This window comes from Lampetra planeri, chromosome 5, assembly GCF_965212315.1.
Source record: "Lampetra planeri chromosome 5, kcLamPlan1.2.h2, whole genome shotgun sequence".
NCBI classification, from domain to species: Eukaryota; Metazoa; Chordata; class Hyperoartia; order Petromyzontiformes; family Petromyzontidae; genus Lampetra; species Lampetra planeri.
Window position 1 is genome coordinate 19,195,816 of NC_136111.1, and position 20,211 is coordinate 19,216,026.

At 47.1% G+C, this 20,211-nt stretch overlaps 1 protein-coding gene across 6 annotated transcripts in view; it reads left to right on the top strand.

Annotated features, from left to right (window-relative positions):
- Positions 1-20,211, top strand: part of SUN1 (Sad1 and UNC84 domain containing 1) — a 34,367-nt gene that overhangs the window by 2,318 nt on the left and 11,838 nt on the right. For 2 of the 6 annotated variants that reach the window (XM_078594923.1, XM_078594922.1), the window contains exons 2-19: positions 36-115; positions 4,554-4,896; positions 5,828-6,033; positions 7,599-7,625; positions 8,708-8,884; positions 9,289-9,447; positions 11,342-11,386; positions 11,612-11,705; positions 12,709-12,761; positions 13,528-13,637; positions 14,481-14,663; positions 15,533-15,567; positions 15,710-15,803; positions 16,957-17,196; positions 17,880-17,964; positions 18,095-18,210; positions 18,876-19,043; positions 19,682-19,774. In XM_078594923.1, the coding sequence (XP_078451049.1) occupies positions 4,730-4,896; positions 5,828-6,033; positions 7,599-7,625; positions 8,708-8,884; positions 9,289-9,447; positions 11,342-11,386; positions 11,612-11,705; positions 12,709-12,761; positions 13,528-13,637; positions 14,481-14,663; positions 15,533-15,567; positions 15,710-15,803; positions 16,957-17,196; positions 17,880-17,964; positions 18,095-18,210; positions 18,876-19,043; positions 19,682-19,774 (2,052 nt within the window). In that variant the 5' untranslated portion in view covers positions 36-115; positions 4,554-4,729. The remainder of the gene's footprint in view (positions 1-35; positions 116-4,553; positions 4,897-5,827; positions 6,034-7,598; positions 7,626-8,707; positions 8,885-9,288; positions 9,448-11,341; positions 11,387-11,611; positions 11,706-12,708; positions 12,762-13,527; positions 13,638-14,480; positions 14,664-15,532; positions 15,568-15,709; positions 15,804-16,956; positions 17,197-17,879; positions 17,965-18,094; positions 18,211-18,875; positions 19,044-19,681; positions 19,775-20,211) is intronic. The other 4 variants (XM_078594924.1, XM_078594919.1, XM_078594920.1 and 1 more) reach the window with 3 other exon arrangements.

Here is a 20,211-nt window from a genome sequence, read left to right on the forward strand (position 1 = left end):
AGGAATCCGATGAGCTATCAAGCTCTTTTTCACAGATCTCCAGTAGGGGCAAGCGGATCAGAAAGTTCCAACAACCGATAGAAAAACACGGTAGGAGTGCCAGAGTACAGGAAAGGTAAGACGCACATGACAAGAAAATAATAAAGTCACGCACAGTGAGCCTTCTCCCTCGGTTCACAGAGGACACACAATATTTTTAAATGTTGATATGCCCTAGAGGTGCGATTTAATGTTTAGGGGTGCTTGCCTTGTTAAATGACATTTTTTTTAAATCCCATCGGCTCATATTTTCTCACACGTGGTTAAATATCGGACACTGATAAACGTAGTACTGCTTTGTTCTCTGGATGTAAATAAGAAGCATTGTTTTCTCTTTCTCCTGTATTTTAAAGGAGGTTGGAGGTGCGTCTTATAATCCGGTAGGTGTGCGTAAGGGATAGATACCTCGTTAAATAAAGGGGCATTTTGTTAAGGATGAAGGTTAAAAGTTGCAAAAGCACAGTCCTTGGTTTGAAATAAGTAATACATATGAATTTAGCAATGCGGCTACACTCGGTTGTCCTGAGACACCCAGGTGTAAAGGGCGCACCTCTGATTACCACTGTTGGCTACGTATGGTGCAAAAGAAGTTCTACATGCCTACGTTCAGTAGCAAAGCGAAACATCGTTTGGGATTATTTTTTAGACGATTTTAGCGAGTGATTGTACTCTCCAATACACTGGTGTGCTGTACTAGTAACGCATTGGCACGTTCTGTTTACGTGACAACCCTTACTGGCGGGTTTAACAACACTTACATATTTACACGATCTAACCCAAAAAAACCTGTATTATGGATAATATTGGTCACGAAAGCCTACATGTTAAACTGATGCAGAGTGTTTGCAACATCGAATGGGAATGAGGTTTTGGTGGCCCTGCATCCGTGTTGGAAATTCCACATTTGAAGGTGTCAGTATCTTCCAGAGGTGGGACAAAGTCATTGTTATGCAAGTCCAAGTCGAGTCGCAAGTCATCAAATTCATGACTCGAGTCTGACTCGAGTCCACATCTCATAGGTGGGACAAAGTCATTGTTATGCAAGTCCAAGTCGAGTCGCAAGTCATCAAATTCATGACTCGAGTCTGACTCGAGTCCAAGTCACATGACTCGAGTCCACACCTCTGGTATCTTCCTCATTGGTAGTTGTGACAGACACTGGGGATGAAATCCAGGCAAACCGATTATGTTATGTATGTACGTATGTATGTTGAACTTCTTTCATACCATACTTAGCCAACCGTGCTAATCGGAGAAAATAATATAAAAGAGATTGTTAAAATATTTCATAAGTAATGCAAAAACGTAATTACTACAAATTATGGTTATCAACTTAATTACTAAAAAGAAAATTAATTAACTGCCCAGTCATGTTTTGGCGGAAGGGCAGTTCCCTATGATAGTTAGCAGAAAACCTTATCTTGAGCACTTCACTTTTTTCTGCCAACTCAGCATAGATAGTTTGCACTGTGGACCAATGCATGAATCGGGCCCTTTTTGCAGAAAGCCAGCAAACAGTTTTATACCACAACAACAACATTCGAGCATAACTGCATGGTATGTAGAATATATTTTTAAAGTGTGAATTATTGCTGATGTGTGCGCGGAGAATGATTGCTAAAGACCATAAGGGCCATGCACAAGCTCTTTGGCTGCGGGCAGCTCTTTCCTAACGCCGCCGGTGCCCTTGTTCCCTTCATGGCGGGTTGAGTCACAGCGCACGTTCGCCCGATCAGGCTTCCTGCCTCTGCCCGTGGCAAAACCCGCAGCAAGGACGCCATCCGAGTGCGCGCTGATAACGGGGGGGCGCGCAAAATGGCACGTTTGCAGCACAAGCAGGCGACATGGCGCGCACGCCGACCAAACTGCTGCCTTACAGTCGTTAACCACAAGGAAGTTTAACTGAAGGGAGATTAGAACTCGTCCTACGCTGGAGTATGCACGCGTAGCACCGTTAACAGCTCGTGCCCCACGCTGCTGAAGTGGCACTGTCGCTTGACCGCTCACCTGGTTTATAAAGAAAGCTTCTGTAGGTTATTTTAAAGTTGTAGTTTCTAGGTGCATGGGAATGATTGTGAAGTTTGGGGGGGGGGGCAAGTTGGCTCTGGAGACCCTTGCTGTGTTACCAAGGGGTCATTTGAAGTATGTGTGTATGTATGTTTAACTTTTTTTATGCACCGTATGTAGCCAGCCGTGCTAATCGGAGGTGCAGGGGAAGGACAACAAACTAAAAAGACTGTTAATTGGTGGACCGCAGCTGGATTTGAGGATCAGATGCCCACCGTGCTGCTCTTCATGCGCCTACACGCATGAAATGTCACCTTATTGTTCGTGCTGTTTTTATTTATTAGGCTGGTGTCTTCAGCACGACAAGGATGTTGATGTTTCCGAGGCATGGTTTTTTGTGTGTGTAATGTTTGTTTATTCTTTGTACGTGGTTGTAATCCTTTAAAGGAATCAAGAGGCTATATATGAGGAGACATGTTTTATTCGATGTGAGAGGTGGTCTAAAAGGCTTCAATATCAGTTTTTCAGGGGTACAAAACATTCACATTTGACATGTGGACTTCAATAAACATTTGTGAAAATAATTTTTCATACAGTTCATAAACTTTCAAAGTTTTATGATGAGTCAAATGTTTGAAATATTATTGAGCTAATTAAAAAAACGACTACCACACATTTGTGCTTTTATCAATCTCCACGGCTTAGTCTGCCATATAAGTTGAGTGGCCTTCCTCCTTGGTTTGCTAATCTCTGGGTAAATCTCGCGGTTCTTGGGCAGCAATTGGATATACTCACACACCTCATTATCTACAAATACCCAGAAGGCGTGCTTGGGCAATGGCTGGGTCCTATCGTTTTTTTCAAACAGACCTGGCCACACCTGCTGATTTGGATCTCCCGCCAAATTTAGCAGAGGCCATTTCTCTGGAATAGTGCGAAAAATCTACTTGCAGAGCATGTACAGGTTGTACACTTACGATGGAGATCCGTTACGACGACCCCATCGTAAGTCAAAAATATCGTAAGTCGAAGATGGCCTAGCCTACCCACGAGTCTTAAAGAATGGTGATAATTTAGCAAAACAGAGCAATTTACAATACTGTACTGTATAAACAAAATACTGTATGTATTTATGTATGTATTTATTGTACCTCGTACGCTGCTGCGTTTGCCTGCCGCGCAAAATTACAAATATTTAACAATTTTGTCGTATCGCTATCGCCATCGTAAGATCAAAATTATCGTAAGTCGGACCGTCGTAACTCGGGGACTACCTGTACACGTGTTGAGGTGCAACAGAAGACGCAGACGCAGTTCTTTAGTAGGGGCGGAATGCCAGGATTTATTAAGGGCTAATGCCGGGAACTTACAAGGGCTTACGCCTAACAGTTGGCAACGTAGAATCTCCCCAGGGGAAAAGGTACTGGGAGGTACCTTACGCTTCCCAGGCTATTGGTGCTCTTCCCTCAGCACCAACCGAGGGGTCATCAAACTCGGTCGGATGGGTGAAGTAGCCCCCCCTAGCCTGGTACTAAGTCTCCCTACCCCGGGTCCCGACCCTCTCCGATCCTGGCTCCTCTCGACGACCCCCCTTATGTCACGGGTCCCCCCTTATATCTCCCTGCGTAACATGACGTCATCACTCACTCTCCCAGAGCAACATCCCGTCATCCACTACTCGTCTACACGCGTATAAACACGATTTATCACTGAGACGGAAGCCGAGTTTCCAAAGGAGTCCGGAGAATGCAAACGCATCCCAAGTACTGTGCATAATGTCAACAGCAGCAGAGTCGTAGAAATCAACGTGAGAATATTCTAAATTGTTTCTCATCGAAGTCATTAAAATTGACACGTGCAAAAATAAAATGCATCAAATAATAGCAAATGACTACATTTCATTGCAGAGTTTCACCGTTTGCTTAATAGTCCATATTGTCATTGTGTTTATGAAGTGCGGTTACATCTACGCTCTCAATACTGTCCAACTAAGGCTGAAAGCAGGAAAGGCATTAGGTCCATCTGTCTGTAGCAGGGTGACATGATTGCCCTTGTAAATATTATCCAATGTCAGTGAACCTGTAGTGTAAAGTTGTTGCTAAAAGCCAGCCAAAGTGATGAAAGGGTTGCCAAAAACTTGAAGGTGTAAAGCACAGAAAAACGGACCAGCACTAAAAGCCTTTGGCCTGCTGGCCAAGGCAATAACGTCATGACGTGTGACAAAGCCAGATGCCGTAATTTGTCGTGCGATGTCAATGTGTGGCTCATAATATAACGTCATTGCTTACTCCTCTTTGCTCCCTGTGGAGCATAAGGCCGCAACAAGCCCAAGCCATGCCGGTCGGTCTTCAGCAGCTTTCTCTGCTTCACCCCAAGACAGGCCCATGGTCTTATCGCTTGTTAAATGCTCGCGAGAACGGAATGTTGCGAAGTGTTACAGATTGTACGCACGATGTTTCCCTTCGTCCTTGTCGCTTTGAACGCCCTCGTTTTTCTCCCATCAACAGCTTCTCCTGCGGTGTTCACGGTCACCGGTCGATTCAGGCGACACGAGCAGCAGTCGCCGTCATCCCCCCCTGATCTGGAGGGCCGGAGAGAGGGGGGAGATCCTCTCGACGACGACTTACAGCTGGACGGACAGACGATTGGTGGAAGGCCGCTGCCGCGGTGCAACCTGTGCGAGATGTCGCGACGGAGTTCTCGCCTCGCCACCAATGGCTACTACCAGGAGGAGCACAGCTACCACGAGGGAGACGGCAGTGGCAGCAGCGGTGGCGGTGGCAGCGGCACCGCGTCGCCCGGGAGCGTCCGATACCGGGAAAATGTGGCCAGGTCCCTCGAGGATGAGAGGTTGCGGGAGGGGATGCACAGGGATGAGACGCTGGGGGGAAAGGCGGTGCCTGGCAACGGAGCACAAATCTGGCCATAGCTTAAAGTTTTTTTTAAATCTCTAAACGTATACCCCCCTCTTAGGTCTATGCCTCTCAATAACCCAACGGCGTGGTTATCGTGTGCGCAGGCGGTGCAACTGCGCCATGGCCCATGGGCGTCGGTCTACGATGAGGGGCTTAATTGGACAGGAAGGGCCCAATTTCATCGTTTGCACGAGGGCACATGCTTGCCATGCTTTGTCACTGCGCTCGCCTATAGCTTAGATCCAACCCTAACCCTGAACTTGCCTAAGCAGGCCAAATATAACCTTACTCCTCAGCTAAAAGCCGACCTTATCTCTTAAGCTTAAACCCTACCAGGTTAAATGATATTGAGGCTGTTTGGCATTGAGGGAAATCCTACAATGATTTGCAAGCCAAACACAGGCCTAGTAAAGGTATGTGCCTATACAAATGCCTCTTTTAGGCTTGCACTGCATTGTTTTGGATTTCCCCAAAAACGCCATACGGCCTGAATATATTTTTGCCTTTGTGTGCAAACCGTTGGATAATTAGTATGATATACCTGCTTTTGTGTTTACATTGCTTTGTTCAATGCTTAAAAGGCTGTACAAATAAACAACATATCCTAGGTCTTCATCCCTATTTTACATCGGTGAACAATACATTGTATACCCTAATTTACACGTGCGTTGCATTATCACGTGTTTTTAATTTATGCTGGCAACCTCGCCCCCTCATTACTCCAGATAATCGAGAGTTGACTCTACTTCATTCCTGGCATCGTCTGTTTATCACGAGTTTGTTTTGATGGCTTATTTATTTGCCGTGTTTATTTGTCGTATTGCTCATTGGCGATTTTTCTTGCTTGTTGACGGGGCGCGGGGCAGAGTGTTCCGAGCGCGCAAAACTTCGCACCGGGGCTCCGGCGCGATCCCGCACGGTGCCCGGGGTCGGCCCCACGTCGACTCGCCGCTCGTGACCACGGAGAGAGGCAACAGCATCCGCGTGGAGCGGGGCGATGGCCTGTCGCTCACCTCGACACTCATCGAGGAGTCCTGCCTCCCCGAGCGGGAGTGCAGCGGATACCTATGGGGTGAGTGCTGCATGAGGGTGGGAGGCGGGGGGGGTGGCCGTTACATGGTCAGCCTTGCGCACGGTGCCCCGGCGGGCCGCAAAGCTGCATTATCAATGTCATCGTTGGCGTCAGCCCTGATTTGATTTTTTTTTATGTTGTCCTAATGTTAGGCAAAACGGTCACCGCAACGCACGCTTTCAGATGCGCTTCTGCGGCTGTCTGGAACGCTCTTCATTCCGAGATTAGGAAGCTGGGAGCTATGACACTTTTCAATCTAGATTGAAAACTAATTTCTTTAGAACTGCTTTATGTGTTTATTTTGTTGTCCTTCCGCCGACACCTTAATTTATCACGGTTGGCTACGTACGGTGCGAAATACTTTATACGTACAAATTTCACTACTGCAGGATGGAGGCCTCCACGAGCCGACACCATTCCTCGCAGGCGTGCAAAACGACAAATCCGTCGAGTGCGCGCTCGAGCCAATGTCATCTCGCCACCTCCGCGGTTGTCGTTCTCTATATTGGCTGCGACGTAAATGAAAATAATGTGATATGTTTATTCCATTATACGTTGTGTGGATTCGTACTGATCTGCATTTAACGCGCAACGTGAATGAAAGATATACTGTAATGTGCAAATTTAATAACGACTCCGATTATTGGCACTTTTCAGAATCTTTCTTTTCACAGTGGCCCAGTAAGATTATAGAGTCGTGTAGAGGGTGAATTATGTCACCCTTGCTGCTCTGTGTCACAAGCTAAGATCACAAACAACAATGCTGATATGATGTGACGAAATACCCGTAATGCAGGGTATGAAGTGTGACAGCTCTCATCGACCTGCTGCTGACCAATACGAAGTGACAAACAGATGCTCCACGATTGTGCTCTACTTGTACTTATCTACAAGCTAAGAGATTTTTAGTTTTTTTTACTTTCAAGGAGACCGTCATCCAGAAGTGGATTGATCATGACTAATAATTAATGATCTTTCCTGAAAAGGCACGATCTATTTTCTTCAAACCTCTTTGCCGAGTTATTTTTTGCACATTGCTGTAATATGACACCCGTGGGGTGAAGATCCCGCAGTGTTTGGGAAAGCAAAGGCGTAAGTGCCCACTGCCCTCGCAACTGGGTCAGTTTGCTTTGGGGCGATGGTTGAATTCCCACCACAGCCAGGAAGTAAAATTTCTGCACAGAATCGGTAATATTGTTTTGTCAACACTTTGTGAAGTTGTTTATTTCTGATGAATACCCAGTGATGGCATCGTACGCAAAACAGCGCTGTTGTCGCAGCAGAAATAGCACATTTTTTTAATTACATTGCTGCTAACTTCGAAAAGTATAACCGTCTCGGTGTAAGCACAGAGATCTGGTTTCCGTTGTGAATGGCAGTGAATGGGCAGCGGTGCGTCGACTGGTTACGTAAGAGACACGTGAGCTTATTTTTTCTGTCAAACACGGCGACAGCTAGAAAGCGCGTGCCAGGAAGAGGAATTTGAAAGATTCGCTGAATTTCAAGTGCGGTTTGTGTGAATGAGTTGTTTGGCAGGCGAATAAATGCCTCTCATCTTTTTGCAGGGCTTGACAAAGAGGAAGATCAATCCAGTAAGATATGATTCCGTTTCATTATCTCTTGAAGTATATGTACAAGCAATCCTGTGACTTTCATCACGAAATTTAGTCACTCCATTTAATCCTAAAAGAGTAGGCATTAGGTACTGTGCTGGCCTCACGAGTGCCTATGTACATAACCGTCGAGTAATTTGATCGCATCTTCTCACTCCATTATGAATACAGCACGACCAACATGTCACGTATTATTGCAATAAAACATTTAGAGTGTCTGCTCTGCTCAAACAAGCGTGAGGTGCCACCCTATTGGCAGCTCAGATCGAGTGGTATACATTCCGCATTCCTGTGTTGGGGTTACAAGTACTCAATGTACCAACCACTGCTGCTTTCCTGTAAACTGGCACCCACTGTATTGGCGACAGGGAATGATTGGCTGAGTCGACTCTGACCGGGAATTGAACTCTCACTCTTCTGATTACGATTCAAGGGTTCGGATTACAGCTTCATCCGGCCGGGCACCGTGAGTGTGTGCGTGTGTGTTTGCAGAGCAGTAGTGCAATGGTTAGCGCACTGCGCTACAAAGCCCGGCAACCCGAGTTCGATTCCCGCTCACAGCCAACACCGGTGACGATTATTTGAATCGATCCTGGGCCTCGCCTAGGTCGACTCGACCTCAAATGAGTACCTGGTGTGGTGGGTAAACATCGCCACTAGGGAGACAAAGGCGGCCGGGCGTGGTGCTGGACACCCACCCTCTCGCGTGCCGTGCCGACCTTCATAGGTTCTCGCTAACAGCACTTGCCCCAGCACTCTGTTAAGGCTATACGGGGGATCTTTGTCTTTTGTGTCAGTCCACGGGGTTGTGCTGCAATTCTTCTCGCCCTGCGCAATGAACACAGCACCCTGAGTTGTGGTATCTTAAACCTGTCCTTGACCATCACGAGGTCAACTCAACCTCAAATGAGTACCTGATTCACTGCGAGAACATCAGCATCGGCCACACCATCTCCTTGTTCAGCACGCCAGCCTTTGTAGGTGCCCCCCAAGAGGGCTCGCGCCTAAAGTGTATGCGGCTGCAGAAGGGGTCTTTGTGTTTTGTCCGCATGGATGTGCAGCCATCACATTGATGATGAGCGAGCAGACAGCCCACGTCTCCAACGAGAGCCAGAGAAGTCTCCACCACAATACCAGCACCTCTGCGGCTGCAGCGGCGGCGGCGACAGACGGCCATGCCACACGGTTGTGGAACAAGCACAGCGGGGACCAGCACCGCACGTCGCCCGCCCAGCATCGTGAGTGCCGTGTTAGATGATGGGAATGGCGTTGAGCTGTTGACACCTTTGTTTGTCCTTTTATTTATAGTTTTGCCCCAATTGTGTTGTCTGCGTCGTGAGACGAATAATTGGCTAATGATGCTTCGCCGCCGCACCTTGCCCACACTGCACTGCGATTTGATACTTATGTTGGTTGAACTTGTTTTGCACCATAAGTAGCCAACCGTGCTTGTCGGAGGTGCGGTGGGGGGGAAAGGACGATAGACCAAACATAAAATACAGTTCGAGTGGATCACATGTCGGCAAAGGGATGCTGATGAATGTGTAATGCTCGTTTCGAGCACTTCGATTACAGTTTCCGGATTTTGAAATCCGTCACCCGCGCCTTGCCTTTCTAACCTTCCACCCACATCGCCCACCAGTGCCAGAACCAGCGCGCTCATCCAGTTGGCGGCGTGCGATGGGATGGGTTGCGCGGCCAGTGAACGTCTGTTGGACGCTGGTGGCGCAGTTCACGTTCTATTGCGTGGGGGCAGCGATCACGCCCCCACCTGTCTTTGGTGCCGTCCACGGAACGGCAGGTGCGCAATTGCGCCTATTGTGTCCCCCGTGTGTCCCCCTGTGGCAGGGGTACTCAACCTCGTGATGTCGGACCACCGCAGAGTGAATACCAGAAAAACCACAAGTGAAAAGGGAACAAAAAGGCCGTAGTGTTCATGGCATGGAAGCCAAGGCGAATCACACTGACCAATGAGGCACGAGCCCTAACCCGAATAAACGAGCCATAGACCCTCGCAATAACCGTAACCAAAATATTCAACCAGACACTCGCTCTGCCTGGACCCGAGCACTAGCCCTGCTTACACCTGAATCTATCCATAGTAGTGAACAAAACAATAACCCCCTCCATAACCCGAACAAACTAGCGACGACACCCTATAGCGAACCCTAACAAATTAGCCAACCTGACCCTCGCACTAAAACCTTAGACCAACCTCAACCCGAGCCCCGCCGCTCATGTTTCACAATTTCCTCTTGTTTGCGTTTCACTTTTGGCATTCACGACACCCCTCGATATTGGCTCTTCAAATGCCAAGGTGCCCAAACACAGTACAGTGTGATGTCGTTGTCAGTGGTTAGTTTATATAAATTATAAGTGGCGCCAGTTCACTTTCCAGATCTGGGGGCCCCTGTTCCCTTAGCAATGTGCCCCATTAATGCTGCACACAGTCCTTTAGTGGTCCATGCATCCGTAGTTGAGAATCCTTGCCTCTACGATCCACCATTGACAACACTTTCCCACTTTGTGCACCTGGTCCGTGTGGTTCCTCGGGTTTCCGTCTCTCCGCTGCTGGCGGGCGTGATGCAAGACATTGCAGTAACTGTGCTCGTGTTGTGGTTCATGATTCGGCGAAAAATATTGGCAAATGTGGAAAGCCAGCCCATGGGGCATGTGAAGATTGGATTTTGGGAAACCTTTCACGAGGACAGTGTTATGACTGCCACGTCTTGGTCTAATGATTCTCTCCCCCTCTGGTTTCATTATTTGCTGTGATTCGTGGTCGCGATTCGATTCAAACATCAGTTATTTTGGTAACATTGTTAATGTAGAGTGGCCTGTTGCAGTTCAAAGACTCGCGTAAATGTATTATTTACGACAGGAATGAATCTGCGAATATCAGTCCTTACGCATGTGAATTGAGCACGCATCCTAAGCTCTACAATGATTGATATTAATTGATGACTTATATCCAGGATGGCTTTTGTTTCCACGCGTACCCATCTCCCTATAGTTGCCAATGCGCGGAGTGCTCTGTGCTTGTTTTTTGGGGAAAGTGCTGAACAAATGTAATATTGATTTATTAATTGCCTCGCAATGTGCTCTGCTCAGGCAGAGCTGCTGACTGGATGCCTGCCATAATCCCATCGTTTATGAATAGATGTCATCATCAATCAAAGCGTGACACTAAACACCCTGCAGCATCGCAAACCTTTTGTTGTATTATGGCCTCAATTGAAAAGTTTTTATAAATTGCCTGCAGCTGATATTGAATGTAGCTTTGAAATTGGCTCATGTGCAAAAAAAATATTAAACGTTGCGTTGTGAGACTGTGAGAGATTGCGACGGAGAGGCCTTTACCCATCAGTAGCACCATGGTGGCGAAATGCCTCGCCTGGTATGAAGGAGGTGGTGGGTTCGATCCCAACATTGACGCCTGTATATTCTGAGTTGGCATGTTTTCCCCGTGGCCGTGTGGATATTTGTCTGGGTCTTCCAGCTTTTCCCTCAACATTTAGAATCAACATGCATTTAAGTGTTATTTGGCTGCTATAAATTTCCACACGATAAGCCACTTCGTTGAGTTATCAATAGTAGGGCACATGCAAAACGATACAATAGCTGTCCGATCTGGTTGTGCATGTGTGCTGACGAGAGCGTTTTCTGTGACCCGGTGTCTCTTTGCTGTTTTTCAGATTCCAAGACAACTCGAAAAGCCAGCACCTCTGCCAACTTTTTCCGTAAGCCAGGCCGCAAACGAACCACGCGTACACTGCAAATAACGTAGAAATGCATCACATTTAGGCTTGCAATGCATCATGGCAAGTGCCTCGCTGAACCTTGGCATGCCCTTTGTTGGCCTCCCTTCCTCTATGGCTTTGTGCGCTGTGCCTCCCGTAGAAATGCGCTTGCTTAAAACGGTGCTCGAGCTGACCGTCAACTGGAATGTGAATCTGTGTGACCAGGTCGCTTGGTGCTCAAATGCATGTGGGTGTTTGGGGTTGGCTGGTACAACCTCATTGGTCTTCTCTCCCTCTTCAATGTCTTCCTTCTCACCCGGTAGCAAACCCGTACGCGCGCGCACACACACACTGACGCAATGCGCGACATAACACCGCGTACAACGCAGCTGTGTAATCAGGTTCGATTCCAAAGTGGCGTTAATGCCACGCCTGTAGATGCCATGCATGTCGTTTTGATGGCAGTGTACACCGTGATTATGCAAGGAGTACGTACGTTGATATGGTTTGTTTGCAAATCAAACAGTTAATAATAATAACCTATGAAGGCACCTCGATTTGAAGAGGTGTACAGGCAGTTGTTTCCTTTCACATGTGAGTGGAATTAAACGCTCTGCAGACTTTTAAGTTATAAATGCTGTTGTTTTTATCATCTCAAGAACCGTGGTACTGTTTTGCACCAAATACTTTGTGCGTGCAACGCGTTCTACTCTCCCTTTGTATTCTGTGTGTGCCATGTTGACCCACGACCTTGGCGTTTTGAACTTCACCGCGTACAGTTGTTTTTGGATAGTTTATGTTCGTGTGTTTTTGCTGGAACGAGATTTCTATTGTGTAACCACGTCTCCATCAACAATGGGCATCCGTTGCCCAATGGGTTTTACCTGTGCCAAAATATAACCAAACCGAGGGTAATTCAATAAATAAATGCGACACATTCGTCACTCGCACAAAACGTTCGCCTGCTCTATAGTTCCAGTTGTATGGCAGTGTTGTTGTTGTTTACCATGAGTTTTTATTTGATATGGACTGTGTGTGTGTGTGTATATATATACATGGTACATCCCATATACAATGAAGGAAATGTATTCTCTGCCAGAGTAAATGAAGTATTTTTTAAAATTAGTAACTGTCTGTGTGGCATGCTGGAGAAATGACTTCAAAGGTTACAAATTGGTCCATGTCTCTTAAGGTTACAAAGCTGCCATTGATCGTATTGGCCCTTTGAGGGCCTCTGTCGTTGAAATACAAAGTCTTTACACTTGAAGCATAAGGTGGAGTTTAAGTAGTATTTCATCTCTGCACTCATTTCTTCCCCACAGGCGCATTCCCAGAGCGATAAAAATGATCCTGCTTTTGATACTGCTTTTGTTGGGTGAGTCTCTCTTGTCCTGCCTTGGACATTTAAAGCATATTGATGTCTTCGGTTGCACAGACCCTTACTATGAGTAATTTTAGATGCTGTGAAATGTTAAACTGCAACATTTCTGGGAGGCTCAACCAGAACACGTAGTGAGCTGGTTGATTTTAGATGCTGTAAAATGTTACTCCACACGCCCACTCAATCATTAGCCCTGCCCGATGTGAGTGACATCGCTGTTCGTGATGTTGGCCCCACCTATAGCTCATAGGCTCCATCTCCTCCTCTGCCGTGCTCACTCGTCGGGTAGTAGACCAGCCTTTTGTCCGTGTCATTGATCGAGCATGAACATTTTAAACACGGGACAAAATATCAACATTTTCGCAAATGCTTCGGGACATCGAGAGAACCTTCTGAGCAGAGGTTCGCAAATGGGTTTTGATTCCTTACCCGTACCCGTACCCGGCCGCACCAGGGTCGCAAACGGGTACCCGTACCCTACCCGTACCCTACCCGATACCCGTCCGGGTACGGGTAGCCGGGTATCGGGTAGGGTACAGATATCGGGTGCCCGATTGCGACCTCTGCTTCTGAGTCCAAGACTCTCGCGGCGAAACCGAGACGTTTGGTAGCTCGAGTAAACACACCTTATCTTGAGCGGATTGCGTTCGCACCCAAATCGGCTCTCATTGTTACGAAGCAATGTTTTGAAATGACACGTGTTTCTGTTTTTGCGAGATGACCTTTTCAGGTGGCATTGTTTTGCACGTCTTGCCAACAGCCATTGTAGGGGTTGGTTACGCGTTGGTGGTGTTCGGATACGTACATCTGTCGAGAAGTCATGAACATGCACAAGCTGTGCCGTCGGATGTCATGATCAGTTCTGGCATGGTGAGTCAAACGCGTGTGTGGTTATGTTTGGTAGTGTGAAGTGATGAACTGGTCTGAAATCTGCAGTGGATTTGGCCGTGCTGGACTAAACTGATGCACGTAAATTGACCAATGCATGTCCCTACCCTCTGTACTCGTGGATGTTGTTTCCCCGACACCTTTATTCCAAGGTGTTGGAAGCGTGGTTGGTGTCACACAACATATATCGTGTGCGAGACCCCGATCTTGTGGGCTAGTAGGGAAGGACAGTACAGGAAATGGGCTCCTGAATTGCTGTTTACAGATTTAGGAATTTTATCTAAATAAATCTCCAGGTGTGTATAATGAGTCGTCGATTCCCATCAATTCAAATATATCCTCATAATTACGACACATGCATCTAATTTAAGAATGTATTATTTTCGAATACTTGTACATGTTTATGCAAATGTATTGTAGGCCAGTGGTTCCCAGCCCGTGGACAAGCAGGCCACAGGAAGGGGTCTGCAGGACTTTTGCAGATTTTATGATTTGGAGCGGTTATAATTTAAAAATAAATTATGTTTGTGTTGCATAGTAGTTTTTGAGAATTCTTTGGTGGTTGACGGTGGTTCGTGGGTACAGAAAGGTTAGGAACCACAGCTCTAAGGTGATGGAAAGGCCACACAAATTAGACAGAACTCGACAGAGAGTACAGACGGCACAAGGCATAAAGTACAGACGGTACGAACAACAAACAGTACAAATCTTGATTTATTTTTGTATGGAATCATGACTCAATTGATGGAATCATGACAGGAGGCGTGGCGTCGAATCGTCACCCGTCTACAAAGTGCACTTTCATTATTGTTGTCGTCTCAACAGCCGTCAGTGGTGCAAGTGCAGAGCCAGCGCCGTCTGCAGCAGCTGGAGCAGCAGGTGTCGTCGCTACGGGGCGTCGTCGAGCAGCAGGAGCTGCAACTGGTGCGGCTGCGGACCGTGGCCAAGCAGCATGAGAAGCAGGAGAATGCGCTGGAGGGGCTGCGCAGCACCGCAGAGAAGCAGGAGGTTCGACAGGAGCGGAGATGGGGGGTAGGGTGGGGTCTGTTGCGGTCCAGCGTACGCCCTTGGATCAATCCGCATGCATCGTCTTTTAATGGTCTTGTCGGTAAAGCCCTGATGCCGACAGAGCTGCTTTTTGTGTTTGCTGTCCTTCCCCCGCACCTCCGATTCACACGGTTGGATACATAGGGTGCGAAAGAAGTTCAACTTGCATACTTAGAGCATTGAGAAATGTCCAGATGAGTAACAGTGTTTGTGTTTTAAATTGGTGGGCAAAATTGTTAGCGTTGGCAAATGCCATATGGAGCAAGTGATTTTCGCAGCTTGGAATTGCAAGGAAAATAGGAATCGCCGTGATGGTTCTACATGAAGTGGCATGTGGTGCAGATGATAGGATCTCAAAGCGCGGGGATGGGTTTGAATACTTTTGTGCCGTGGTCTTGTTGGTGTGAGATGTGAGATACCTTTGAACTGAGGACAATGACAAATGGATGATGGTTGTATAGCGCAAGCCAGTCTGTCCTTAAAGTGGTTTAACTGCAAGGGCAAGACCTAAAATCAGAGGGTTGAATGAGATTATAAATGCAGATCGAGGTGATGTTGACTATGCAACAGGTGTGGGATTTAGCAGAATGAAGGATGCTGGCAAGGTGCGTTGGCTTCAACAGAGTTGGCCGTATTGATATCACCATTGTGAGCTTGTACGTGCTTAATATCCAGAGACTTAGTTCATGTGTTGTAGGAAACAACTTTTCCAAAACATGACAAATGTGAAATAATGACAGTTTGGCTATTCTTAACTCTCCAAAGCACAAACTGGGAACAACACGGTAATATCTATTAAACTGCCTTACAAAGCAATCTTTTTGTTTCAGCGCACAATCGGTGACTTGAAGAAGCTGGCAGAAGGGTAAGTCCGACTTGCTTTGCAGCTCCGTCACTGCGGATCCGAATGATGTGTGCGTTGCTGATCACGCGCCTGCTTTTTGAGCGTCGCACTGGCGACGCCGTTGACCCTGCTGCTTGTCCTCCGCGTGCTGTTTGCGGGACAGACACGAGCACAAACGGTTGGCTTCGTCAGTCGAGGTCCTGGAGGAAAACATGTCCAAGTTGAAGCACGAAATCCTGCACGGGCATCAGCAAAAGGCAAGAGCCGCGCCACCCTCGATGCTTAAAAAAAAAATCGATGATCGTGCATCGCAAGCATGACTCTTCCGGGGGCAGACGTCGGCGGTCGTATGGCTTGGAGTTAGTAAATCCACTGCTAGATGGGGGAGGGGGGCTTTTGACTATTGCTTCTTAACTATACTTCACCACGATGGCCATTGCGAGTTGTTAAAGGTGAGGGAGCATAGATGTACAGTACGATAATGGATATGTTTGTACTGCATACAACATAGCCCATATAAAAATGCATTAATCAAGGCAGTCTTACTGGGTCTTTAGATTAAATGCAGTTAATTAGGTTTGTGGTTAGTGAGTTATGCAGAGGTTTTTATATAAATAAATACCTCTTCCGCTATCCTGCTCAGCTCCAGTGTTAACAATGCCAAGCCAGCCTGGCTAAGCTGGTTTGAACCTGCATCTTGCATTGATGGATGCCGACCATGTAGTAAGTGGTTCTCATAGGGCTGCTGGGCTATGTTGTGGGCAGCAGAGGGCAGTGCAGTAGTTTACCGTACTTCTATGCTCCCTAACTTATGCTCCCTGCTGACAAATCCGCATTGATTGTTGTGAAATTCGTTAAATTAATCCTCGTGATCCACGCGGCATGGGGAGGCCCTCATCCAGCAGTAGATTGAAAAACGGGCTGTACGTGTACAAGAGCCTGGTGAGACCAAGAGGTCTATATTTCAAGGAAGGCCTGGGTCAATGCACATTTAAAATACCTCCTGACGGCGAACAATATGGAATTATAGTAATAGGTTTTTACCCTTTCAACTGGTACAAAAACTGACACCTTTATACAAGGCACCTTTTGGCGTCATCTGGTCCAACACCAATGGAGACTAGGCTCTAAGAAAAGCTGTCTCGGGTGTGGACCAATCAACTTCAAGGACAGTGCATATCATTATCAGCATCAGAGTCCTTTCTTTTTGTTTGCATTTTGACTGCTTGTGTTGTGGTTATTGCAAACATGATGCCTTGTATAAAGGTGTCAGTTTTTGTACCAGTTGAAAGGGTAAAAACCTATTACTATATTTTGCCACTGTTAAAGGAGGTCTCATAGTATAATATGGAATTAGCCGTCTTACTGTTGTGACGAAATGTGTGGGCTCTGTGTGACGTCGGCGGTCAGGTGGAGGCTGCCGTGATGGCCACCCTGGGGGCCCTCGCGTCTCGCGGGGACGACCGCTCTGAGCTGGCGTTGTTCACGGCGTGGCTGACGGCGCACGTGCTCTCGTCGGACCACATGCGGACGCTGCTGCGGGAGACTGAGCAGGCCGTGGTGGCCAACGTGAGCAAGCGGTGGACATGGCCCCCCGACCCCGAGCGCGACGGAGCCCTGGAGTCGACGAGCGGTGGCGTCTCCAGACAGGTGGGCCTGGCGCTCGGGGGCTCTGCCTCGACTCTTGCGCTCGTGCAACGCGCGCACGTCAAACTGTGTGTGCGTGGTGAGGATTAACCGCTTTAATCGCCATAATAAAAGCAGACTTGGGCAGGACACTCAACGTCAAGGTTAATGATGGAGTGGCGGTAGGAAAGACACGCCCGGTAGGATGATGCCCACCGCGGAGGTATCACCCGCCAATAACTAAACTATTTTTGTTTACCAGGTAACCCCACTGAGCTCCTAGTTCTTTTTCAGAGGCAACCTGCTCACTGAAGTGGCTGAGCATCATATGTGGGATTTTAGAGTAGCAGGCAAATAATCCAAACATGTGGAGAGCAAAATCGGAAAACCAGGAGAAAAATCCATGCAACCACCACAGTGATAAGGAAACTCCAAATATTCAGGCATCACCACAACGTCCTGCTGAGCAGGCGAGGGAGATAATATCTCACCACTGCGGCACAGTGGCCAAGTATCGAACTCAGGTTACTGGGTTCCATGCACAGAGCAATGAGCAACTCTCCACCTCTTTTCCCCACCCCCCGCTTCACACAGTAATAATTTTCAATTGCTTTTTCTATATATATATTTTCTTCATGGAACAGAGTTTTGTAGAGAAGGATGTGCTTGAGTAGCAGCATAAAGACCCATTCTTGTCTCCCGTGCAGGAAGTGTACGCGATCGTGCAGAACGCCCTGAGGCTGTACGAGGAGGATAAAATCGGGAAGTTTGACTTCGCCTTGGAGTCTGCAGGTGTGCGGCGCGCGATTCAACATGCACACGCGCGTGCACACACACATAGACATACGGACACCGGCGCTTGGGACACCACGGTGAACTACCGTAGGTCAAGTTATGCTTGTGTCGTTCCCCTCCTCCACAGGTGGCACAGTGATCAGCGTGCGGTGCTCGGAGGCGTACAGCCAGCAAATCGCTCTCATCACCCTGTTTGGGGTGCCGCTGTGGTACACATCACAGTCTCCACGAGTAATCATCCAGGTAACGGCCGTGACTTTTACTCGGCGTTACCCTACAGAGCAAAGTTGGTGTATTTCTGTTCAAATGAACAACAAGAGGCTGTTGTTTTGGTTGGCTGTGCTGAGTTGTGAAAAAATGTAATTCCTCTGTTGGGGGCCATTCCCTCCCATTGGAAATCACTCTTGTCTCTTAGCGCAATGCCGTGCTCATTCTCTTGGTCCTGGTGTGATGATCGGCGAGGTTGGCTCCTTTCGGGATTGGAACGTCCACACTTGTCAATGGCAGAGGAGCACTGACGACAATGGCATCTGGCTAACTTTACCGTACATACTCATCGGCCTCATTTGGCATAACGTCTATGCTTTTGACTATGATGGTAAAGAAGATGATTACAATGATAGTGATGGTGATGTTATTCACGAGTGATATCCTAGCCACAATTTTCTTCTGAGTATGAAACAGACTCGTGGAGGAATTGGGCAAATATGCGAGTGCAGCCACCTGCCATAACAACAGTCTTGATCTCGTTGAGGCTTTGTGGATAAAAACAAAATGACTTTCCACACGTCCTACTTGAGGACCAACCTAATGAAGGGTCTTGATATTTGACGAGGCTTTTGTGGATACATAAAGGGGCTTTTGTTATTATTGTTGTTATAATCATTGTGTCAATGTGTACCCCACAGCCAGATGTCTACCCTGGGGACTGCTGGGCATTTAAGGGTTCCCGGGGTTACGTCGCTATTAAGCTTTCGGACACAATCTACCCGTCGGACTTTACGTTGGAGCACATCCCTCGCGCCCTCTCACCCACGGGCGACATCACCAGTGCGCCCAAGGACTTTGCGGTCTATGTACGTAATGCGACGCGACACGAACCTGTGCTGCACTGTTTCCCACTTTTGCGTTGCCTGGTTCAGCCTCCTTAAGTGTTTTTTTTTTTCTGGGAGGGGTGAACCCTCAGCTGGGTTTTTGCATTGCCAAGTTCTCCAGAAACAAACAGGAATTTGTTAATATTTTTTTACCCAGATTGACCCCTTTTCAGCTTGGTCAAAGTGTGTTACCGTTCAACGCAGGAATTGATTCTTGAATCGCGACAATCCATTGAATTGCCAGGAGGGTGGAATTGACCAAACATCCCCATGTTGCACGTTCCCAAAAATAAGCTTTCAAACCAACTTGAGTCCTTTTTATGGCTAAATAGAAGGGCTATGTACAGTAGAACCTTGGATTGCGAGTAACTTGGTCTGGGAGTGTTTTCCAAGATAAGCAAATTTTTTTAATAAATATTAATTTGATAAACGAGCGAGGTCTTGCAATACGAGTAGTACGTGTTTACGCTTTGTCTGCCGAGCGTCACGTGATCACAACTGATATAAGAGTGCTTTGATATACGAGTGCTTTGGATTACAAACACGTTTCCGGAACGAATTATGCTCGCAATCCAAGGTTTTACTGTATTTGTTTTACTGGACCTGCATTTGCATTTCAGGGTCTGGATGAAGAGATTCAGCAGGAGGGATATCTCCTGGGGAAGTACATGTATGACAAGCACGGTGACCCCCTGCAGATGTTCCACATGAGCGTGAGTTTTGCACAGCGTTTGGTGCACCCATTCCGTGTTGATGACGCAAGGTTCTCCATATTCATTGTTAAAATGTAACATGACCCCTGCCTAATTGGGATGAAGGCGTGCAGTCTTCAGTTACATGCGATTTGAGTGGCAAATTTAGGTGCGGTGTAGTGATACTTTTTACCATACGCTTCATTTTATTGTGTAAATGCAGTGTGTTGTATTTTCATTTAAAATTGCATTAACGTCATGTTAGCCTACATCTTGACTTGTACATTAATGCACACAATGTAGTGAAATGCCTGGTCTACCAATGCTCTTTAACATGTCCTTAAACATATTCTTTGGTTCTTTCGGTAAAGTCACGTAGATAGAAAAATGGTAATAATAAATAATAAATAAAATAACTAATAATGGGGTGAGGAAGGAGCCACATGAGGATCCAATCA